The sequence below is a fragment of the Gadus morhua genome, chromosome 8 (genome assembly GCF_902167405.1).
Source record: "Gadus morhua chromosome 8, gadMor3.0, whole genome shotgun sequence".
NCBI classification, from domain to species: Eukaryota; Metazoa; Chordata; class Actinopteri; order Gadiformes; family Gadidae; genus Gadus; species Gadus morhua.
The window spans coordinates 26163247-26183580 of NC_044055.1; the positions used below are offsets into that span (position 1 = coordinate 26163247).

The 20334-nt window shown below is 43.8% G+C and overlaps 1 protein-coding gene across 1 annotated transcript; it reads right to left on the reverse strand.

The window, feature by feature from the left end:
• Positions 1 to 1685: 1685 nt before the first annotated feature.
• Positions 1686 to 19066, reverse strand: LOC115548476 (uncharacterized). The gene is made up of 11 exons (XM_030363134.1): positions 18988 to 19066; positions 16571 to 16675; positions 14072 to 14176; positions 11653 to 11757; positions 9157 to 9261; positions 7448 to 7624; positions 6227 to 6337; positions 4130 to 6068; positions 3957 to 4031; positions 2984 to 3106; positions 1686 to 1944 (listed from the first exon to the last, which is right to left on the reverse strand). The coding sequence occupies exons 1-11, from the start codon at positions 19021 to 19023 to the stop codon at positions 1730 to 1732; spliced, it is 3096 nt and encodes a 1031-aa protein (XP_030218994.1). The 5' UTR covers positions 19024 to 19066; the 3' UTR covers positions 1686 to 1729.
• Positions 19067 to 20334: the final 1268 nt, after the last annotated feature.

Sequence of the window (20334 nt, forward strand, 5' to 3'; positions counted from 1 at the left end):
CTATTGTCCCACATTTGTTTTTATTAGTTGCTCTATAAGACTCTTTGATTAATATAAATAACATTGTCATCTGACTATTTCTCTAATAATTAAATGGAAAGCTTGCATGTGTTTATTGCTACTCAGTGATTCCTGGGTCAGGGAATGATTTTTACAAGCTATATATGGTTCCCTGTGTCAGAGAGTTGACCTACAGATTGACCTTGATGCTGAATTGTGAATCAATCTAAAGAGCAGTGTAAAAATAAAGTTCACGCCACTCTCTTTAGCACTCTTTACCACAACCTCCTCCAAACACACACACACACACACACACACACACACACACACACACACACACACACACAGGCTTGTCTTTGTCACGTTGTGGTACAACCTGACAGGAACCTACATTGTGGGAGCCACCCTTCCTAGACATCATACACCTCTGAAAAAAATCTGGCATGTTTAGATGCACTTGAGGAGCATGAATATCACTTCAAATTAACAATATTCATAACTTGGGTTCAGACCTGACTAGGACCTCCTATGTGGGAACTTCTCAGGTATAGCTATTCTTCTGGGGACCCTAAACACACATCTCAGGATTTGCTATTCTTCTGAGGAACATCTTAACACACTCCTCAGGTATATCATTCTTCTGGGGAACAGCTGTTCTGACATCCCTAGACAGGACCACTATCTGGTGCAATAATCTCAGACAAACAACCACAAACAGACTGTGGGTTGACCAACAGTTGACACCTGCGCCACAGACCTAGTCTAAACGTGAAGGTGATATGGCCTACCTACGGTCATAAAATTAGAGTTGGGTGATAGTAAGTTTGGATCATGTACGGTGCAGGCATTATAGAACAGGTTTGTATGCTATGCTATATATATTTGATTCTCTATTCAGTACCTTTTGTATAATAGTACGACCCAGGAAGTGACGTCATGTTCTCGCGTCAGTACAACTCGGGCGACGACTTCACGAGACAAATGGAACGCAGCGTAACTGTTTGGTCAAGTGCAGTGCCAGCCTGTCACAAAGCCTACAACTCCTGTTTGAAAGGGAATGCGTTGACGTTTTCGCCAGCCGGTTAAGTATTCACCGTGTAGCACAACACCTGCACGCAATCGTTGCGTAGTAGCATTACTTCTGTGTTTATTTGGCACCTTTTGGGGCTTGCATGTAAAATCATTTCATAAAAGGTTTTGATTTTTTTTTTTTCAATTGAGGATGCACACCATCGGCCCATGCGCAAGCCATATCCGAAATTTTAGGCCGATCTGACATATGGTCAGAGAGATATACGAGCCACAGACAGACAGCCATTTATAGATAGATGAGGTTTCTACACATGAATTAGAATTAGATCACCTGAACATACTTTAAAAGCTCTTTATTGAGTGTCAACTCAAATACAGTAGGCCTATGAACCGCCCGACAAGATTCTGAACAAGGAATCTCTATCCCCCTCTATCCCTATGGTCCCCCCCTCACTCTCTCCCTCCCTATGGTCCCTCCCTCTCCCTATGGTCTCTCTCCCTCCCTCGCCCCCTCTCTCCCTCTCTCCCCCTCTCTCTCTCCCCCTCTCTCTCTCCCTCCCTCTCCCCTTCTCTCTATGGTCCCCCCCCTCCCTCCCTCCCTCCTTCCTTCTCTCTATGGTCCCCCCCCCCCTCACTCTATCTCCTGTCCCCCTCTCCCCCATTTCTCTCTATTGTACCTGATGAAAACTGAAATGTTTTACATTTTCCTTTTTAGTGCAGTAATTCTATTTTTGATGTAGAATTTGAGTGCCTTCCAGTCTCTATTTTTTAGTGCTTCTGGCTCTGATTTAAGGCACTTATCACAGTCTTCCTTTCTTGGAACATTGCAGGTCAAAATGAAGTTCCTCATGTGCTTTTCAACGGCATTTGTCTCCTCAGTTTCCCAGGGCCTCTTCTTCTGTGGCTTGCGAACTAAATAAGAAATGAATGAAAAGTTAGTTTAGGACATAAATGCACAGTAATTGTTAAGTCTGGCTCAAATACTTGAACTACCATACATTCGCATGTTCACTATTTGAAATTCCACACTAATGTGAGTTTTAGGAACTGCATTTCTTAGAGTCAAAAACTAAACTCAATACATAATATAAATTGAACAGCTAAACTATTGCTGTGCTGCCATAGGCAAGAGAGCATTAAAGTCGTGTTTTATTGCTTTATTGTTACTTAGACAATATAGCGCGAGTGAGTGAGGATGTCCGTCGCCCATGGCTGCGGCCAAACCACAGCCATGGGGATATCCACAGACCTCCTCACGAAAACGAGCGCTATATTGCTTTTATACAGCAATTCCTTTTACAACTAATTATTAAATAAACACCAGATAAAGTTTTCAAAAAGGTTCATTTCGTTCAAATACAGTCTGAATACGTAGCAAATATAGTTCCGGATAAAGCGCCCAGGATTCATGGTTGCCGCGTAACGCACATTGGAAGGTGCAAGTAAATGTTGCTGAAATTAACAGTCACATGTAGCTTATCGCACAGTGATTGCTTGTGATCAGTCAAGAGTTCTACATTCGGAGTGGATGTGGGATGTGCATGATATCCTCACTGAAAGTGCGTCATAGAATGCCTCTCGAACGTCTCATCCAATTGGAAAGGATTCTACATAAACAGACCTAACTGCTCTATAATGTACTGTATGCTGCTATGCTACTGTACACTAGTGTACTATACTTTATTGTATGCTATTGTACTTTACGCTAGTGTACGCTACTATACTGTGCCCTTTAATACACTACTGTATTGTCCTGCACTGTACTTTACCAATATAGTGAAATGTTTCAGAAAAGTAGCCTTGTCATCCTCTGCCTATGCCAATCCCCATGTACAGTTTCACATGGATTGGGTGTGTTACTCAAGAGAAAAATGTAGACAGATGGATGGACAAATATACACACAAACAGCGTTTTCATCATTATATAGTATAGGATAGTAGGATTCCTTACTGGTCTTGGACTTTTTCTTTTGGACAGGGATGTCATCTCCATCGGAATTACTCTCCCCTTCATTTTCTTGTGGAGACCCACTTCGTTTCTGCTCCATGCTTCGTGCCAGACTGACATCAGAAACTATTGAATGACAAGATGATTACAAGTTCTCATTAAAACTTCAAAATTCATGTAGAATCCCAGCCGATATGTGAATCACAAAGTGGAATCTCTATCTACAATATTATACTGTTTATAGCTATAGCAGCCGTCTGTTTAACCTGGTATGAGAGTTGTGTGAGTGTTGAGGATGTATCAATTAGTTTGTTTTGATGACACAAGCAACATTTAGTGAATTGTGGCTGATGTTGTACGTGTATATAAATATAAGGTGTGCTTGGATCACAGTATGATTGTGTGTTTGCTGTCTCTCTACCCATGATGGAAATGTGTGCCACTATCTTTTGAACCTTTAATTGACCTTTGGATTGCATGCAAGTAAAAGTGTTATTGATTATGATTGAAGGCGTTTAAGCCTTTTTAAGGACATAGTTACCCTGATCAGGGACAAAGTTTTAAAGATGGATATATTTTTAAAAATACAGAACGCAAGATATGCTTGTAACCTAAGTGTGGAGGGTGTATGTGGAGTGTGTGTTGTTGATGGCTGGTTTACAGCCTCACCTGGCCTGAGTCAGACTGATTGGACTCTGGCTGGGTGGGGCTGCACACCGGTGGTGCAGAGCAATTATGGCACCCAGGATAAACCAGCCATCAACACACACACTCGAGGAGGAGCCACAGTCATGGCAGTTTGTACCATCAGCTCGGCGAATACAATCTGCCTTAATCTCAAATAAACATCTTGCACTACCATCTACCCGTGTCCTGTGTTGGAGGGCCCCAAAGGAAGCCACTTAGGTGGCGTGTGGTAAGGAGCAACCCTGCCACACTAAGATATTCATGTTCTAAGTAACACCAAAACACATACCTTCCATGTCTTGTTCATACACCTCCTCTGTAAGGTCATCTTCAGACTCCGTATGCTTGTCCAACTGGATTGTTTCTAAACAGGTGGTATGAAATACATTATACTGTAGTTATGGTGTTGTACCCATTTAAAGCTCAAAATGGCAAGAGTTGATTTAAGCAGAAACCACATACCAGTCGGATCAATGTTGATCTCCTCAAGGCTCTTGCCTTGAAAGTCTGAAAGGCGGCCCTGCTCCATGGCCATCAGAATTTTACTGATCTTGACCAGTTGAAGGGTGCCCTCCGGTAACCGATAGAACTGCCGATGCACTCTAATATCGTGGCCCATGAAATCCGCCAGCTGGTCAAGCTCTGTCTCCTGAAGGTTTAGTACTTTAGATAAGGTAGCCATGTGCTTCCTCAGTCTTGTTGAGGTGAGTGAGAGAGGATTCTTGACATCACAGAGTTGGACAAACTGGCGGATGCAATCTGACCCTCTGTAGTGCGACATCACTCCTGGTCTGGCAAACACATATGCGTTTTCTTTGAGGACACCACACTCCTTTCTCTTTTGATGTAGCATGTTGAGTGCTTCATACATCACTGGGCTTAGGAGGATAGCAACTTTCCTACCTCGCTTTCCTCTCATTTCTATTCTGGTAAAATGATGGCAGAGTTTTTTCTCAAGCTCAGAGAGAGCGAGGTTGACGTCTTCGTGAGGTGCTGATGTGTCTCTTGATGTGAATGCAGAGAGGGACATTTTGGACACCTCACCTTCTCTACGCCGGTTGAATAAGATAACCTGTGCGAGAGTCACCTTTGCCAGGTTGGCCCAGTTGTGCGATGACGCCTCAGATTCTAAATCATGTTGGTACTGCTGTTGCTTCTCATCCAGGTAATTGTGCAACTTCTGCACATCTGCTGTGAAAGGCAGCAGCTGGGGGGCGTTCCACTTGGACTCATTGAGGCTCCTCAAAGATGTGACTGACACAAGCTCGTGCCATTTTGCATCATACAGACTTCGAAAGGCTCGAGCTTCTTCTGCGCCATCCTTGTCTCCTTTAATGATTGCATCACTCTCCAGGAGCATAGACATCCTCTTGAGGCTGTGTCCAAGTTTCAGAGGAAGCGATTTGGAATTACCTTTATTGCCTTGTGCTGTGTGTTTCACTGCATCGACTGTCTGCATGAAGTTCGCTGGTATGACATATTCTTTGATCGTCTTCATGTTTGTGACCTCTCCACCATGTAAGCAAAGTCTGCCAAGCTCCCTTAACTTTTGCCGGATATATTCGTGCTTATCAACTTCAAATCCATGCTTGTTGTAGAGGTGCTTCCCCATCTCCATGATGCACCAGTCATTTCTGACTGCATGTGCAACAGCATCCTGGTTCATGTTGTTCACCAGTTTCCATAGCTCTTCCGAAACTCCAGCAGGTGTGGGTTCTGCAAAGGCACAGAGGGCTTGGACTCTAGTTTTTCCCGGTTTGGGATCGACAGGTTTGAATTTGCAAATCTGAAAATGTCTCCACATTGTACGTTTCATAAATAACCCTTGACAGTAGAGACAGTGCATGTAGTCTTGTGCCTGGGATTCTTCTCTTGGCTGCTTGCGTGCAACCAGTTTTCCTGTGCCCGTTTTCAAAACTTCAGCATTATGTGCAAAATTACCTTTGTTTCGGAGACATTCTAAGTGCACGCGTCTTTGTTTTGAGCCCTTTGGGAAACTAAGTGCTTTTGCTACCTCCAGCTCCTTTTTGTGTTTACGCTCCAAATGCTTCACGATTTTTAGGAAAGAAGACCCGCAATACAGACAGAACTGTCTCTTGTTGTACATCCGAGATCCATCTTCTTTCTTTCTGACAGCAGGAATGGATACTGAGGCACTTTCACCATGTTCCCTGCTAGGAGAGCATGTGGTGTCAGGAATACAGACATTTGTTGCACTGCTTCTGCTACTCAGAGTCCTGTCTGACAAGGATGATGGTGATATAGATGGTGACATTTCACAGATCATGCTTCCATCTGTATCATCTGTACTTTCTGCAATTGAAGCTGGAACGTATTCTTCCCCACTATCAGTACTGGTGCAATAAAGCTCATCAGATCCATCAGGAATCCTGTCTTTCATCTTTAAGAAATATAAAATAAAACAGTTTAGATGCACAAAGGGTTCCAGGATACGCGTACTACCCGTCAGTGATAACTTTGACCACTGAAGTACATTTTGTCAACCACAAAGATGTCTACAGTACATGACGATGACTGACATTTGTTGGTGGGACTTACAAAGACGCTTTTGGTCCTCCTAAGCCTTGGCACAATCAATTGTCGGACATCATCTCCATGTGTCATACTGGAGTCAGAAAGATCAAATCCAACAGGAATCTTCTCTTTGCTCTTCAAGAAACACAATTAAAATACCAGTTTAAACAAACAATACAAACGGTCATGGAGAGTTACTCTACGTGCAGGCTTTCAAAATGTCATCAAATACCTGTTTATTTACGTTATTAAGGACCTGGCAAGCAGCTTATTGGAAGTATCAGATTGCTATGTTAGGATTGGAGAGAGAGCCTCAAGGTGAGTTGCTCTCCAAGACCATAATTGGAGATGGTCTAAATGTTCAGGGTATTACAGTGCAAACAGCAAAAGCAGCTATTTAGCCGACTTGCAAGTGTGCTTGCTTATTAACTAAACTGAGCAACAATACAACCAATTGCCAACAGCTAGCCTGACCAGCCACCCCCTCCGACATTTGATTCCGGCAGAGGTTCTGGACCCACGTCTATAGGGTCTTGTTTACTGAACGTATTTTCTCACGTTCCTAAAAATATAAAATAAAATCTAGCTGTAGGTCGATTTCTTTCAAATCCAGTCCAGTTTGATTGGAGCGTGAGGAAATAAGTTTGTAAATGAGACCCTACGGATGTGGGTCCAGATCCTCTGCCAGAATCAAATGTTGATGAGGCTAGGTGGGAGCTGCCATAATCAAGAGTGGAATGGATACAATAGAGGCCTGTCACTAAGCAACGGACATACCCACTTTTTAACATGGCCATCTTGGAAGAATGGAATGTGCCCATTCACTCCAATGTTAAAACAATGCAATTTCAAAGAACCAAAACAGTCAAAAGAACAGGCAGAATACACATGGAATTACAATCTTATGATGCCCTGATTTAGATTTGTAGATTCCATGTTTTTAATTGCATGTAATTGAATAGCTTGATTTGGCTTTGAGTGCTTTGAGTTATCACTGAGTAGGAAATGCGCTATATAAATAAAAATGGATTGGATTGGCATTTATGCTGCGGTGCCAAAGCCTAACCAAGCCAAATCACATTCATGTATTTCAAAACACAAAATCTTTTGCAGTAAATAACAATAAAATAGTGAATGAGCACTTCAAAATTCTGTTCCATCAAGATGGTGGCAGGTTGAAAAGTGCGTGTGTCCATTGCCTAGTGACAGGTTGCTGAAATTACTAAAGTGATCTGACTAAGATACCTGTATGGTGGATGAGGGAACATCTTCATTAGCGTTGGAACTGACGGCTGATTCATCCGAGTCTGTGTAGTTTACCAAGCTTAACTTGGCTTCTTTGGCAAACTTTGTGTCTTGTGACACCATGGTGGAGCTGCATACAGAGGAGCTGTTCTTTAAATATGTGTCTCCACTGCAAACCTAAGACATTAAAAGAAATTCAGATTATAAAGACTGCATGTTTCTAATCAAATCAAAAATAAATTGTGAGGGATCAAACAGTGGGTTCACACTGAATCGCTATCATAGAAGTGAGCATCCTGAATTAATTACCAATGCTTTTAGTTGTTGCCACAACATGATGCCAATGCTATCATTAGAGTCAGAGGTGAGTGATAATTCAAAATCCTCACTCTCCCCCTGGTCATAGCATACAAACTGTACAGCTCTTATGAGATGTAGCCTGAAGATGTTGAGGGCAGAAGAAGGGAGGCAGCTTTGAGTGGCAGCTGGGTACGGATACCCCACAAGGCTGCACCTGAGAGCGTGTGCGTTAGCTGTATTATAAGTAACTATGAGTGAAAGCAGGTTAGGTATGAATACCCCACAATGCTGCACCTGAGACGGTGTGTGTCAGTTGTATTATCAGTAACTTTGAGTGGGAGCTGGGTGAGCTGGGTACGGATACTCCACAAGGCTGCACCTGAGACAGTGTGTGTCCACTGTATTATCAGTGGGATACCCGTACCCAGCTCCCACTCCAAGTTACTGATAATACAGCGACACACTGTCTCAGGTGCAGCCTTGTGGGGTATCCATACTCTGCTCCCACTCAAAGTGATCGGTAACTTTGAGAGGGAGCTGGGTACCGATGCCCCACAAGGCTGCACCTGAGACAGTGTCAGCTGTATTATCGGTTAGATACCCGTACCCAGCTCCCACTCAAAGTTAATGATAAAATAGCGGACACACAGTGTCTCAGGTACAGCCTTGTGAGGTATTCATACCTAACCTTTTCCCACGCAAAGTCACCAATAATACAGCTGACACACTGTCTCAGGTGCAGCCTTATGTGGTATCCGTACCCAGCTCCCACTCAAAGTTATCCATAACTTTGAGTGGAAGCAGGGTACGGATACCCCACAAGGCTGCACCTGAGACAGTGTGTTTTATTCATTGCATTATGCCACTTCATGTAGCCTTCATCTGCCATGCAAGCCTCCCTACAATATCAAATGACAAAATGCAACCCATTGGTCTGACCAGTTAGCCAAGAATATTCAAGTGGTTTAAACTAACAACTGCAGCAATATTTATGTCCCAACTAAGTTTGTGGGACATTTGTACTGCTATTCCATTTTTTTATTCAGGAGCTTTTAAAACAAGCATATGATATTCTGTTTCCATCAAGATGTCTGCCAAGTTGGTCTGATATTTTTGTAACTCCCTCCTCTCTCAACAACAGGCTGTGCTGATTGGTTCTCAGTAAAATCCTGATCCTGGGTCAGTGCGTATTCTAGTATCTAGCATGCCATTTCAAGCCAGTGTGTATAAGCAAGAACCGTATCTGAGCACACGAATCCTCACAAATGAAAATCCTCACAACTGGCATTACTCTATGACATGGACTTGAACCTCATTACACCTAGTAAGTGTGTATGTTTGCATGGCTCCTTATCACAAACACATTGACAAGTATCTAAAACACAATCCATCCATCCACAATCCTTTACCTGCAAGCTGGAGGGTGAAACCTCTTCTTCTTGCATCACTGGGTTGGAGCTGCATGGCAAGATACTATTGTCCACGGCTATGTCATGAGAATCGCCACCACCACCCTAAAATATGAATTTGAATCAGTTATTCAGAATTTGTCTGTGTAGCAGTCACCATTTTGATTACAAGCATATAGTCTACACAACAGCTATACAGTTGCATGCGTCTTCTACTGGTATGAGACCAACGGCCAGTCAGCAACTAATTTTAGCAATCATCAGTCAAGCACATTTAGTAATAACCAACCGACTGTTTTAGCGGAAATACAACCCTGAAGAGAACATCAACATACAAATTATCTCAAGTCACAGCTAGTAGGCTAGTGTCTCAGGTGGAGCCTTGTGGGATAGCCGTACCCAGCTCCCACTCAAAGTTACTGATAAAACAGGACACAAACACACTGTATCAGGTATAGCCTTGTGAGGTATTCATACCTAACCTTTTCCCACGCAAAGTTACCAATAATACAGCTGACACACACCATCTCAGGTGCAGCCTTATGGAGTATCCGTACCCAGCTCCCACTCAAAGTTATCCATAACTTTGAGTGGAAACTGGGTACGGATAGCACAGTGGACAGTGTGTGTCCGCTGTATTATCAGTAATTTTGAGTGGGAGCTGGGTACAGGTGTCCCACAAGGCTGCACCAGAGACACCGTTTCTGAAATGGCATACTACAGACCAGAGCACACACTGACCCAGGAACAGGATCAGTGTTAGTCAAACTATGGTAAATGACAACACATTATGTCGGTTCAACATGTAATTTCTCATGTAGTGAGCTGATTTTGTTGGTTTTGTGTAGCTTAAGTTTTGCCTGGGTGACAGTCTAACTTCTGTTTAGTGAAGTTTTATTCATTGCATTATGCCACTTCATGTAGCCTTCATCTGCCATGCAAGCCTCCCTACAATATCAAATGACAGAATGCAAACCATTGGTCTGACCAGTTAGCTAATATTCAATATCCTCACTCTCCTCCTGGTCATAGCATACACACTGTACAGCTCTTGTGAGGCGTAGCCTGAAGATGGTGAGAGGACAGAAGAAGGGAGGCAGCTTTAAGTGGCAGCTGGGTACGGATACCCCACAAGGCTGCACCTGAGACCGTGCGTGTCAGTTGTATTATCAGTAACTTTGAGTGAAAGCAGGTTAGGTATGAATACCCCACAATGCTGCACCTGAGACGGTGTGTGTCAGTTGTATTATCAGTAACTTTGAGTGAAAGCAGGTTAGGTATGAATACCCCACAAGGCTGCACCTGAGAGCGTGTGCGTTAGCTGTATTATAAGTAACTATGAGTGAAAGCAGGTTAGGTATGAATACCCCACAATGCTGCACCTGAGACGGTGTGTGTCAGTTGTATTATCAGTAACTTTGAGTGGGAGCTGGGTGAGCTGGGTACGGATACTCCACAAGGCTGCACCTGAGACAGTGTGTGTCCACTGTATTATCAGTGGGATACCCGTACCCAGCTCCCACTCCAAGTTACTGATAATACAGCGACACGCTGTCTCAGGGGCAGCCTTGTGGGGTATCCATACTCTGCTCCCACTCAAAGTGATCGGTAACTTTGAGAGGGAGCTGGGTACCGATGCCCCACAAGGCTGCACCTGAGACAGTGTCAGCTGTATTATCGGTTAGATACCCGTACCCAGCTCCCACTCAAAGTTAATGATAAAATAGCGGACACACAGTGTCTCAGGTACAGCCTTGTGAGGTATTCATACCTAACCTTTTCCCACGCAAAGTCACCAATAATACAGCTGACACATTGTCTCAGGTGCAGCCTTATGTGGTATCCGTACCCAGCTCCCACTCAAAGTTATCCATAACTTTGAGTGGAAGCAGGGTACGGATACCCCACAAGGCTGCACCTGAGACAGTGTGTTTTATTCATTGCATTATGCCACTTCATGTAGCCTTCATCTGCCATGCAAGCCTCCCTACAATATCAAATGACAAAATGCAACCCATTGGTCTGACCAGTTAGCCAAGAATATTCAAGTGGTTTAAACTAACAACTGCAGCAATATTCATGTCCCAACTAAGTTTGTGGGACATTTGTACTGCTATTCCATTTTTTATTCAGGAGCTTTTAAAACAAGCATATGATATTCTGTTTCCATCAAGATGTCTGCCAAGTTGGTCTGATATTTTTGTAACTCCCTCCTCTCTCAACAACAGGCTGTGCTGATTGGTTCTCAGTAAAATCCTGATCCTGGGTCAGTGCGTATTCTAGTATCTAGCATGCCATTTCAAGCCAGTGTGTATAAGCAAGAACCGTATCTGAGCACACGAATCCTCACAAATGAAAATCCTCACAACTGGCATTACTCTATGACATGGACTTGAACCTCATTACACCTAGTAAGTGTGTATGTTTGCATGGCTCCTTATCACAAACACATTGACAAGTATCTAAAACACAATCCATCCATCCACAATCCTTTACCTGCAAGCTGGAGGGTGAAACCTCTTCTTCTTGCATCACTGGGTTGGAGCTGCATGGCAAGATACTATTGTCCACGGCTATGTCATGAGAATCGCCACCACCACCCTAAAATATGAATTTGAATCAGTTATTCAGAATTTGTCTGTGTAGCAGTCACCATTTTGATTACAAGCATATAGTCTACACAACAGCTATACAGTTGCATGCGTCTTCTACTGGTATGAGACCAACGGCCAGTCAGCAACTAATTTTAGCAATCATCAGTCAAGCACATTTAGTAATAACCAACCGACTGTTTTAGCGGAAATACAACCCTGAAGAGAACATCAACATACAAATTATCTCAAGTCACAGCTAGTAGGCTAGTGTCTCAGGTGGAGCCTTGTGGGATAGCCGTACCCAGCTCCCACTCAAAGTTACTGATAAAACAGGACACAAACACACTGTATCAGGTATAGCCTTGTGAGGTATTCATACCTAACCTTTTCCCACGCAAAGTTACCAATAATACAGCTGACACACACCATCTCAGGTGCAGCCTTATGGAGTATCCGTACCCAGCTCCCACTCAAAGTTATCCATAACTTTGAGTGGAAACTGGGTACGGATAGCACAGTGGACAGTGTGTGTCCGCTGTATTATCAGTAATTTTGAGTGGGAGCTGGGTACAGGTGTCCCACAAGGCTGCACCAGAGACACCGTTTCTGAAATGGCATACTACAGACCAGAGCACACACTGACCCAGGAACAGGATCAGTGTTAGTCAAACTATGGTAAATGACAACACATTATGTCGGTTCAACATGTAATTTCTCATGTAGTGAGCTGATTTTGTTGGTTTTGTGTAGCTTAAGTTTTGCCTGGGTGACAGTCTAACTTCTGTTTAGTGAAGTTTTATTCATTGCATTATGCCACTTCATGTAGCCTTCATCTGCCATGCAAGCCTCCCTACAATATCAAATGACAGAATGCAAACCATTGGTCTGACCAGTTAGCTAATATTCAATATCCTCACTCTCCTCCTGGTCATAGCATACACACTGTACAGCTCTTGTGAGGCGTAGCCTGAAGATGGTGAGAGGACAGAAGAAGGGAGGCAGCTTTAAGTGGCAGCTGGGTACGGATACCCCACAAGGCTGCACCTGAGACCGTGCGTGTCAGTTGTATTATCAGTAACTTTGAGTGAAAGCAGGTTAGGTATGAATACCCCACAAGGCTGCACCTGAGAGCGTGTGCGTTAGCTGTATTATAAGTAACTATGAGTGAAAGCAGGTTAGGTATGAATACCCCACAATGCTGCACCTGAGACGGTGTGTGTCAGTTGTATTATCAGTAACTTTGAGTGGGAGCTGGGTGAGCTGGGTACGGATACTCCACAAGGCTGCACCTGAGACAGTGTGTGTCCACTGTATTATCAGTGGGATACCCGTACCCAGCTCCCACTCCAAGTTACTGATAATACAGCGACACGCTGTCTCAGGGGCAGCCTTGTGGGGTATCCATACTCTGCTCCCACTCAAAGTGATCGGTAACTTTGAGAGGGAGCTGGGTACCGATGCCCCACAAGGCTGCACCTGAGACAGTGTCAGCTGTATTATCGGTGAGATACCCGTACCCAGCTCCCACTCAAAGTTAATGATAAAATAGCGGACACACAGTGTCTCAGGTACAGCCTTCTGAGGTATTCATACCTAACCTTTTTTCCCACGCAAAGTCACCAACAATACAGCTGACACACTGTCTCAGGTGCAGCCTTATGTGGTATCCGTACCCAGCTCCCACTCAAAGTTATCCATAACTTTGAGTGGAAGCAGGGTACGGATACCCCACAAGGCTGCGCCTGAGACAGTGTGTTTTATTCATTGCATTATGCCACTTCATGTAGCCTTCATCTGCCATGCAAGCCTCCCTACAATATCAAATGACAAAATGCAACCCATTGGTCTGACCAGTTAGCCAAGAATATTCAAGTGGTTTAAACTAACAACTGCAGCAATATTTATGTCCCAACTAAGTTTGTGGGACATTTGTACAGCTATTCCATTTTTTTATTCAGGAGCTTTTAAAACAAGCATATGATATTCTGTTTCCATCAAGATGTCTGCCAAGTTGGTCTGATATTTTTGTAACTCCCTCCTCTCTCAACAACAGGCTGTGCTGATTGGTTCTCAGTAAAATCCTGATCCTGGGTCAGTGCGTATTCTAGTATCTAGCATGCCATTTCAAGCCAGTGTGTATAAGCAAGAACCGTATCTGAGCACACGAATCCTCACAAATGAAAATCCTCACAACTGGCATTACTCTATGACATGGACTTGAACCTCATTACACCTAGTAAGTGTGTATGTTTGCATGGCTCCTTATCACAAACACATTGACAAGTATCTAAAACACAATCCATCCATCCACAATCCTTTACCTGCAAGCTGGAGGGTGAAACCTCTTCTTCTTGCATCACTGGGTTGGAGCTGCATGGCAAGATACTATTGTCCACGGCTATGACATGAGAATCGCCACCACCACCCTAAAATATGAATTTGAATCAGTTATTCAGAATTTGTCTGTGTAGCAGTCACCATTTTGATTACAAGCATATAGTCTACACAACAGCTATACAGTTGCATGCGTCTTCTACTGGTATGAGACCAACGGCCAGTCAGCAACTAATTTTAGCAATCATCAGTCAAGCACATTTAGTAATAACCAACCGACTGTTTTAGCGGAAATACAACCCTGAAGAGAACATCAACATACAAATTATCTCAAGTCACAGCTAGTAGGCTAGTGTCTCAGGTGGAGCCTTGTGGGATAGCCGTACCCAGCTCCCACTCAAAGTTACTGATAAAACAGGACACAAACACACTGTATCAGGTATAGCCTTGTGAGGTATTCATACCTAACCTTTTCCCATGCAAAGTTACCAATAATACAGCTGACACACACCATCTCAGGTGCAGCCTTATGGGGTATCCGTACCCAGCTCCCACTCAAAGTTATCCATAACTTTGAGTGGAAACTGGGTACGGATAGCACAGTGGACAGTGTGTGTCCGCTGTATTATCAGTAATTTTGAGTGGGAGCTGGGTACAGGTGTCCCACAAGGCTGCACCAGAGACACCGTTTCTGAAATGGCATACTACAGACCAGAGCACACACTGACCCAGGAACAGGATCAGTGTTAGTCAAACTATGGTAAATGACAACACATTATGTCGGTTCAACATGTAATTTCTCATGTAGTGAGCTGATTTTGTTGGTTTTGTGTAGCTTAAGTTTTGCCTGGGTGACAGTCTAACTTCTGTTTAGTGAAGTTTTATTCATTGCATTATGCCACTTCATGTAGCCTTCATCTGCCATGCAAGCCTCCCTACAATATCAAATGACAGAATGCAAACCATTGGTCTGACCAGTTAGCTAATATTCAATATCCTCACTCTCCTCCTGGTCATAGCATACACACTGTACAGCTCTTGTGAGGCGTAGCCTGAAGATGGTGAGAGGACAGAAGAAGGGAGGCAGCTTTAAGTGGCAGCTGGGTACGGATACCCCACAAGGCTGCACCTGAGACCGTGCGTGTCAGTTGTATTATCAGTAACTTTGAGTGAAAGCAGGTTAGGTATGAATACCCCACAAGGCTGCACCTGAGACCGTGCGTGTCAGTTGTATTATCAGTAACTTTGAGTGAAAGCAGGTTAGGTATGAATACCCCACAATGCTGCACCTGAGACGGTGTGTGTCAGTTGTATTATCAGTAACTTTGAGTGAAAGCAGGTTAGGTATGAATACCCCACAATGCTGCACCTGAGACGGTGTGTGTCAGTTGTATCATCAGTAACTTTGAGTGAAAGCTGGGTGAGCTGGGTACGGATACTCCACAAGGCTGCACCTGAGACAGTGTGTGTCCACTGTATTATCAGTGGGATACCCGTACCCAGCTCCCACTCCAAGTTACTGATAATACAGCGACACGCTGTCTCAGGGGCAGCCTTGTGGGGTATCCATACTCTGCTCCCACTCAAAGTGATCGGTAACTTTGAGAGGGAGCTGGGTACCGATGCCCCACAAGGCTGCACCTGAGACAGTGTCAGCTGTATTATCGGTGAGATACCCGTACCCAGCTCCCACTCAAAGTTAATGATAAAATAGCGGACACACAGTGTCTCAGGTACAGCCTTGTGAGGTATTCATACCTAACCTTTTTTCCCACGCAAAGTCACCAACAATACAGCTGACACACTGTCTCAGGTGCAGCCTTATGTGGTATCCGTACCCAGCTCCCACTCAAAGTTATCCATAACTTTGAGTGGAAGCAGGGTACGGATACCCCACAAGGCTGCGCCTGAGACAGTGTGTTTTATTCATTGCATTATGCCACTTCATGTAGCCTTCATCTGCCATGCAAGCCTCCCTACAATATCAAATGACAAAATGCAACCCATTGGTCTGACCAGTTAGCCAAGAATATTCAAGTGGTTTAAACTAACAACTGCAGCAATATTTATGTCCCAACTAAGTTTGTGGGACATTTGTACAGCTATTCCATTTTTTTATTCAGGAGCTTTTAAAACAAGCATATGATATTCTGTTTCCATCAAGATGTCTGCCAAGTTGGTCTGATATTTTTGTAACTCCCTCCTCTCTCAACAACAGGCTGTGCTGATTGGTTCTCAGTAAAATCCTGATCCTGGGTCAGTGCGTATTCTAGTATCTAGCATGCCATTTCAAGCCAGTGTGTATAAGCAAGAACCGTATCTGAGCACACGAATCCTCACAAATGAAAATCCTCACAACTGGCATTACTCTATGACATGGACTTGAACCTCATTACACCTAGTAAGTGTGTATGTTTGCATGGCTCCTTATCACAAACACATTGACAAGTATCTAAAACACAATCCATCCATCCACAATCCTTTACCTGCAAGCTGGAGGGTGAAACCTCTTCTTCTTGCATCACTGGGTTGGAGCTGCATGGCAAGATACTATTGTCCACGGCTATGTCATGAGAATCGCCACCACCACCCTAAAATATGAATTTGAATCAGTTATTCAGAATTTGTCTGTGTAGCAGTCACCATTTTGATTACAAGCATATAGTCTACACAACAGCTATACAGTTGCATGCGTCTTCTACTGGTATGAGACCAACGGCCAGTCAGCAACTAATTTTAGCAATCATCAGTCAAGCACATTTAGTAATAACCAACCGACTGTTTTAGCGGAAATACAACCCTGAAGAGAACATCAACATACAAATTATCTCAAGTCACAGCTAGTAGGCTAGTGTCTCAGGTGGAGCCTTGTGGGATAGCCGTACCCAGCTCCCACTCAAAGTTACTGATAAAACAGGACACAAACACACTGTATCAGGTATAGCCTTGTGAGGTATTCATACCTAACCTTTTCCCATGCAAAGTTACCAATAATACAGCTGACACACACCATCTCAGGTGCAGCCTTATGGGGTATCCGTACCCAGCTCCCACTCAAAGTTATCCATAACTTTGAGTGGAAACTGGGTACGGATAGCACAGTGGACAGTGTGTGTCCGCTGTATTATCAGTAATTTTGAGTGGGAGCTGGGTACAGGTGTCCCACAAGGCTGCACCAGAGACACCGTTTCTGAAATGGCATACTACAGACCAGAGCACACACTGACCCAGGAACAGGATCAGTGTTAGTCAAACTATGGTAAATGACAACACATTATGTCGGTTCAACATGTAATTTCTCATGTAGTGAGCTGATTTTGTTGGTTTTGTGTAGCTTAAGTTTTGCCTGGGTGACAGTCTAACTTCTGTTTAGTGAAGTTTTATTCATTGCATTATGCCACTTCATGTAGCCTTCATCTGCCATGCAAGCCTCCCTACAATATCAAATGACAGAATGCAAACCATTGGTCTGACCAGTTAGCTAATATTCAATATCCTCACTCTCCTCCTGGTCATAGCATACACACTGTACAGCTCTTGTGAGGCGTAGCCTGAAGATGGTGAGAGGACAGAAGAAGGGAGGCAGCTTTAAGTGGCAGCTGGGTACGGATACCCCACAAGGCTGCACCTGAGACCGTGCGTGTCAGTTGTATTATCAGTAACTTTGAGTGAAAGCAGGTTAGGTATGAATACCCCACAATGCTGCACCTGAGACGGTGTGTGTCAGTTGTATTATCAGTAACTTTGAGTGAAAGCAGGTTAGGTATGAATACCCCACAATGCTGCACCTGAGACGGTGTGTGTCAGTTGTATCATCAGTAACTTTGAGTGAAAGCTGGGTGAGCTGGGTACGGATACTCCACAAGGCTGCACCTGAGACAGTGTGTGTCCACTGTATTATCAGTGGGATACCCGTACCCAGCTCCCACTCCAAGTTACTGATAATACAGCGACACACTGTCTCAGGTTCAGCCTTGTGGGGTATCCATACTCTGCTCCCACTCAAAGTGATCGGTAACTTTGAGAGGGAGCTGGGTACCGATGCCCCACAAGGCTGCACCTGAGACAGTGTGTCGCTGTATTATCGTTGAGATACCCGTACCCAGCTCCCACTCAAAGTTACTGATAATACAGCAGACAGTGTCTCAGGTGCAGCCTTCTGAGGTATTCATACCTAACCTTTTCCCACGCAAAGTCACCAATAATACAGCTGACACACTGTCTCAGGTGCAGCCTTGTGGGGTATCCGTACCCTGCTTCCACTCAAAGTTATGGATAACTTTGAGTGGAAGCTGGGTACGGATACCCCACAAGGCTGCACCTGAGACAGTGTGTTTTATTCATTGCATTATGCCACTTCATGTAGCCTTCATCTGCCATGCAAGCCTCCTTACAATATCAAATGACAAAATGCAACCCATTGGTCTGACCAGTTAGCTAAGAATATTCAAGTGGCTTAAACTAACAACTGCAGCAATATTTATGTCCCAACTAAGTTTGTGGGACATTTGTACAGCTATTCCATTTTTCTATTCAGGAGCTTTTAAAACAGGCATATGATATTCTGTTTCCATCATCAAGATGTCCGCCAGGTTGGTCTGATATTTTTGTAACACCCTCCTCTTTCAACAACAGGCTGTGCTGATTGGTTCTCAGTAAAATCCTGATCCTGGGTCAGTGCATATTCTAGTATCTAGCATGCCATTTCAAGCCAGTGTGTATAAGCAAGAACCGTATCTGAGCACACGAATCCTCACAAATGAAAATCCTCACAACTGGCAAAACTCTATGACATGGACTTGAACCTCATTACACCTAGTAAGTGTGTATGTTTGCATGGCTCCTTATCACAAACACATTGACAAGTATCTAAAACACAATCCATCCATCCACAATCCTTTACCTGCAAGCTGGAGGGTGAAACCTCTTCTTCTTGCATCACTGGGTTGGAGCTGCATGGCAAGATACTATTGTCCACGGCTATGTCACGAGAATCGCCACCACCACCCTAAAATATGAATTTGAATCAGTTATTCAGAATTTGGCTGTGTAGCAGTCACTATTTTGATTACAAGCATATAGTCTACACAACAGCTATACAGTTGCATGCGTCTTCTATTGGTATGAGACCAACGGCCAGTCAGCAACTAATTTTAGCAATCATCAGTCAAGCACATTGAGTAATCACCAACCGATTGATGGCTTATATATAAATATATAAAATGGCTTCCTTTCCACAATGTGAATAACATATGGTAATCACAACTATGCTAGTGATCAGATTTATTATTGTGTTTGCTTGAACAGAATGCCTTGTCTCTTTTTTCACCTTTATTTAACCCAGAAAAAAGGTTAACATCTAAACCTTCCTTTACAAGGGTCACCTGGTCAAAAGGGCAGCAGTTAGTCGAAAGATGTTGACGTATATATTAGATAAAGCATACTATACAGAGGCTTATAGTCACTGACAAACCTTTTCTCTCCATGGCCAACTGCTATCTCCATAGTCATATGTTATTTCCTCTCCTCTGTTTATGTCTCTCGCAGCAAACAGACAGAGGTGTGGTTTTCCACCAACTAAAATTCTTTTCATCCTGCTGGTAGGATGGACATGATCATCATTGACCAGTCTTCCAAATGAGTCATCTTCCAACGCAGCATCAACGCTTCAAAGGAGACAAAAAGAATCACGCTAATGGCTTAGTCAAGCAGGACAATTAGGCCAAGATTATGTACTGAACATTGCAAGCTACCAGCCACCATACAGTAAATGCTTACCACCATTTTTTGCCATGCCACATGAAGTCAAACACGAACACCAAGCATTTGGAATGATAAATCCTCCTCCTTCTCTCTGATTCCTTAAAGTCAATAATTTCTCCTCTGTATTCAACTACAAAATCCCCCTTTTCAAAAGGGGACAGAGCAAACACACCCCTGCCTGTTGACAGAAGTAAGAGTTAGTAAAAGGTGCCATGACATGCTACCAGGTGTGGTGTGATTAGCCGTTACAAGCCGTTTTGGAAATCGGCCCCTTAGCTGTGCGTGTCCACCTAGATGTGTGACGGATAGATGAGCAACATTTGCTTCAGTCCACTGGGTAGGCTGGTGGACTGATTTATCCAGCACACATCTAGGTGGACGCACGCCCACTTCCTGCCCCATATGATGTCATATGGGGCAGATTTCCAAAACGGCTTGCAACGGCTAATCACAGCACACCAGTGCCCTATACCACGAAGCTCGCTGA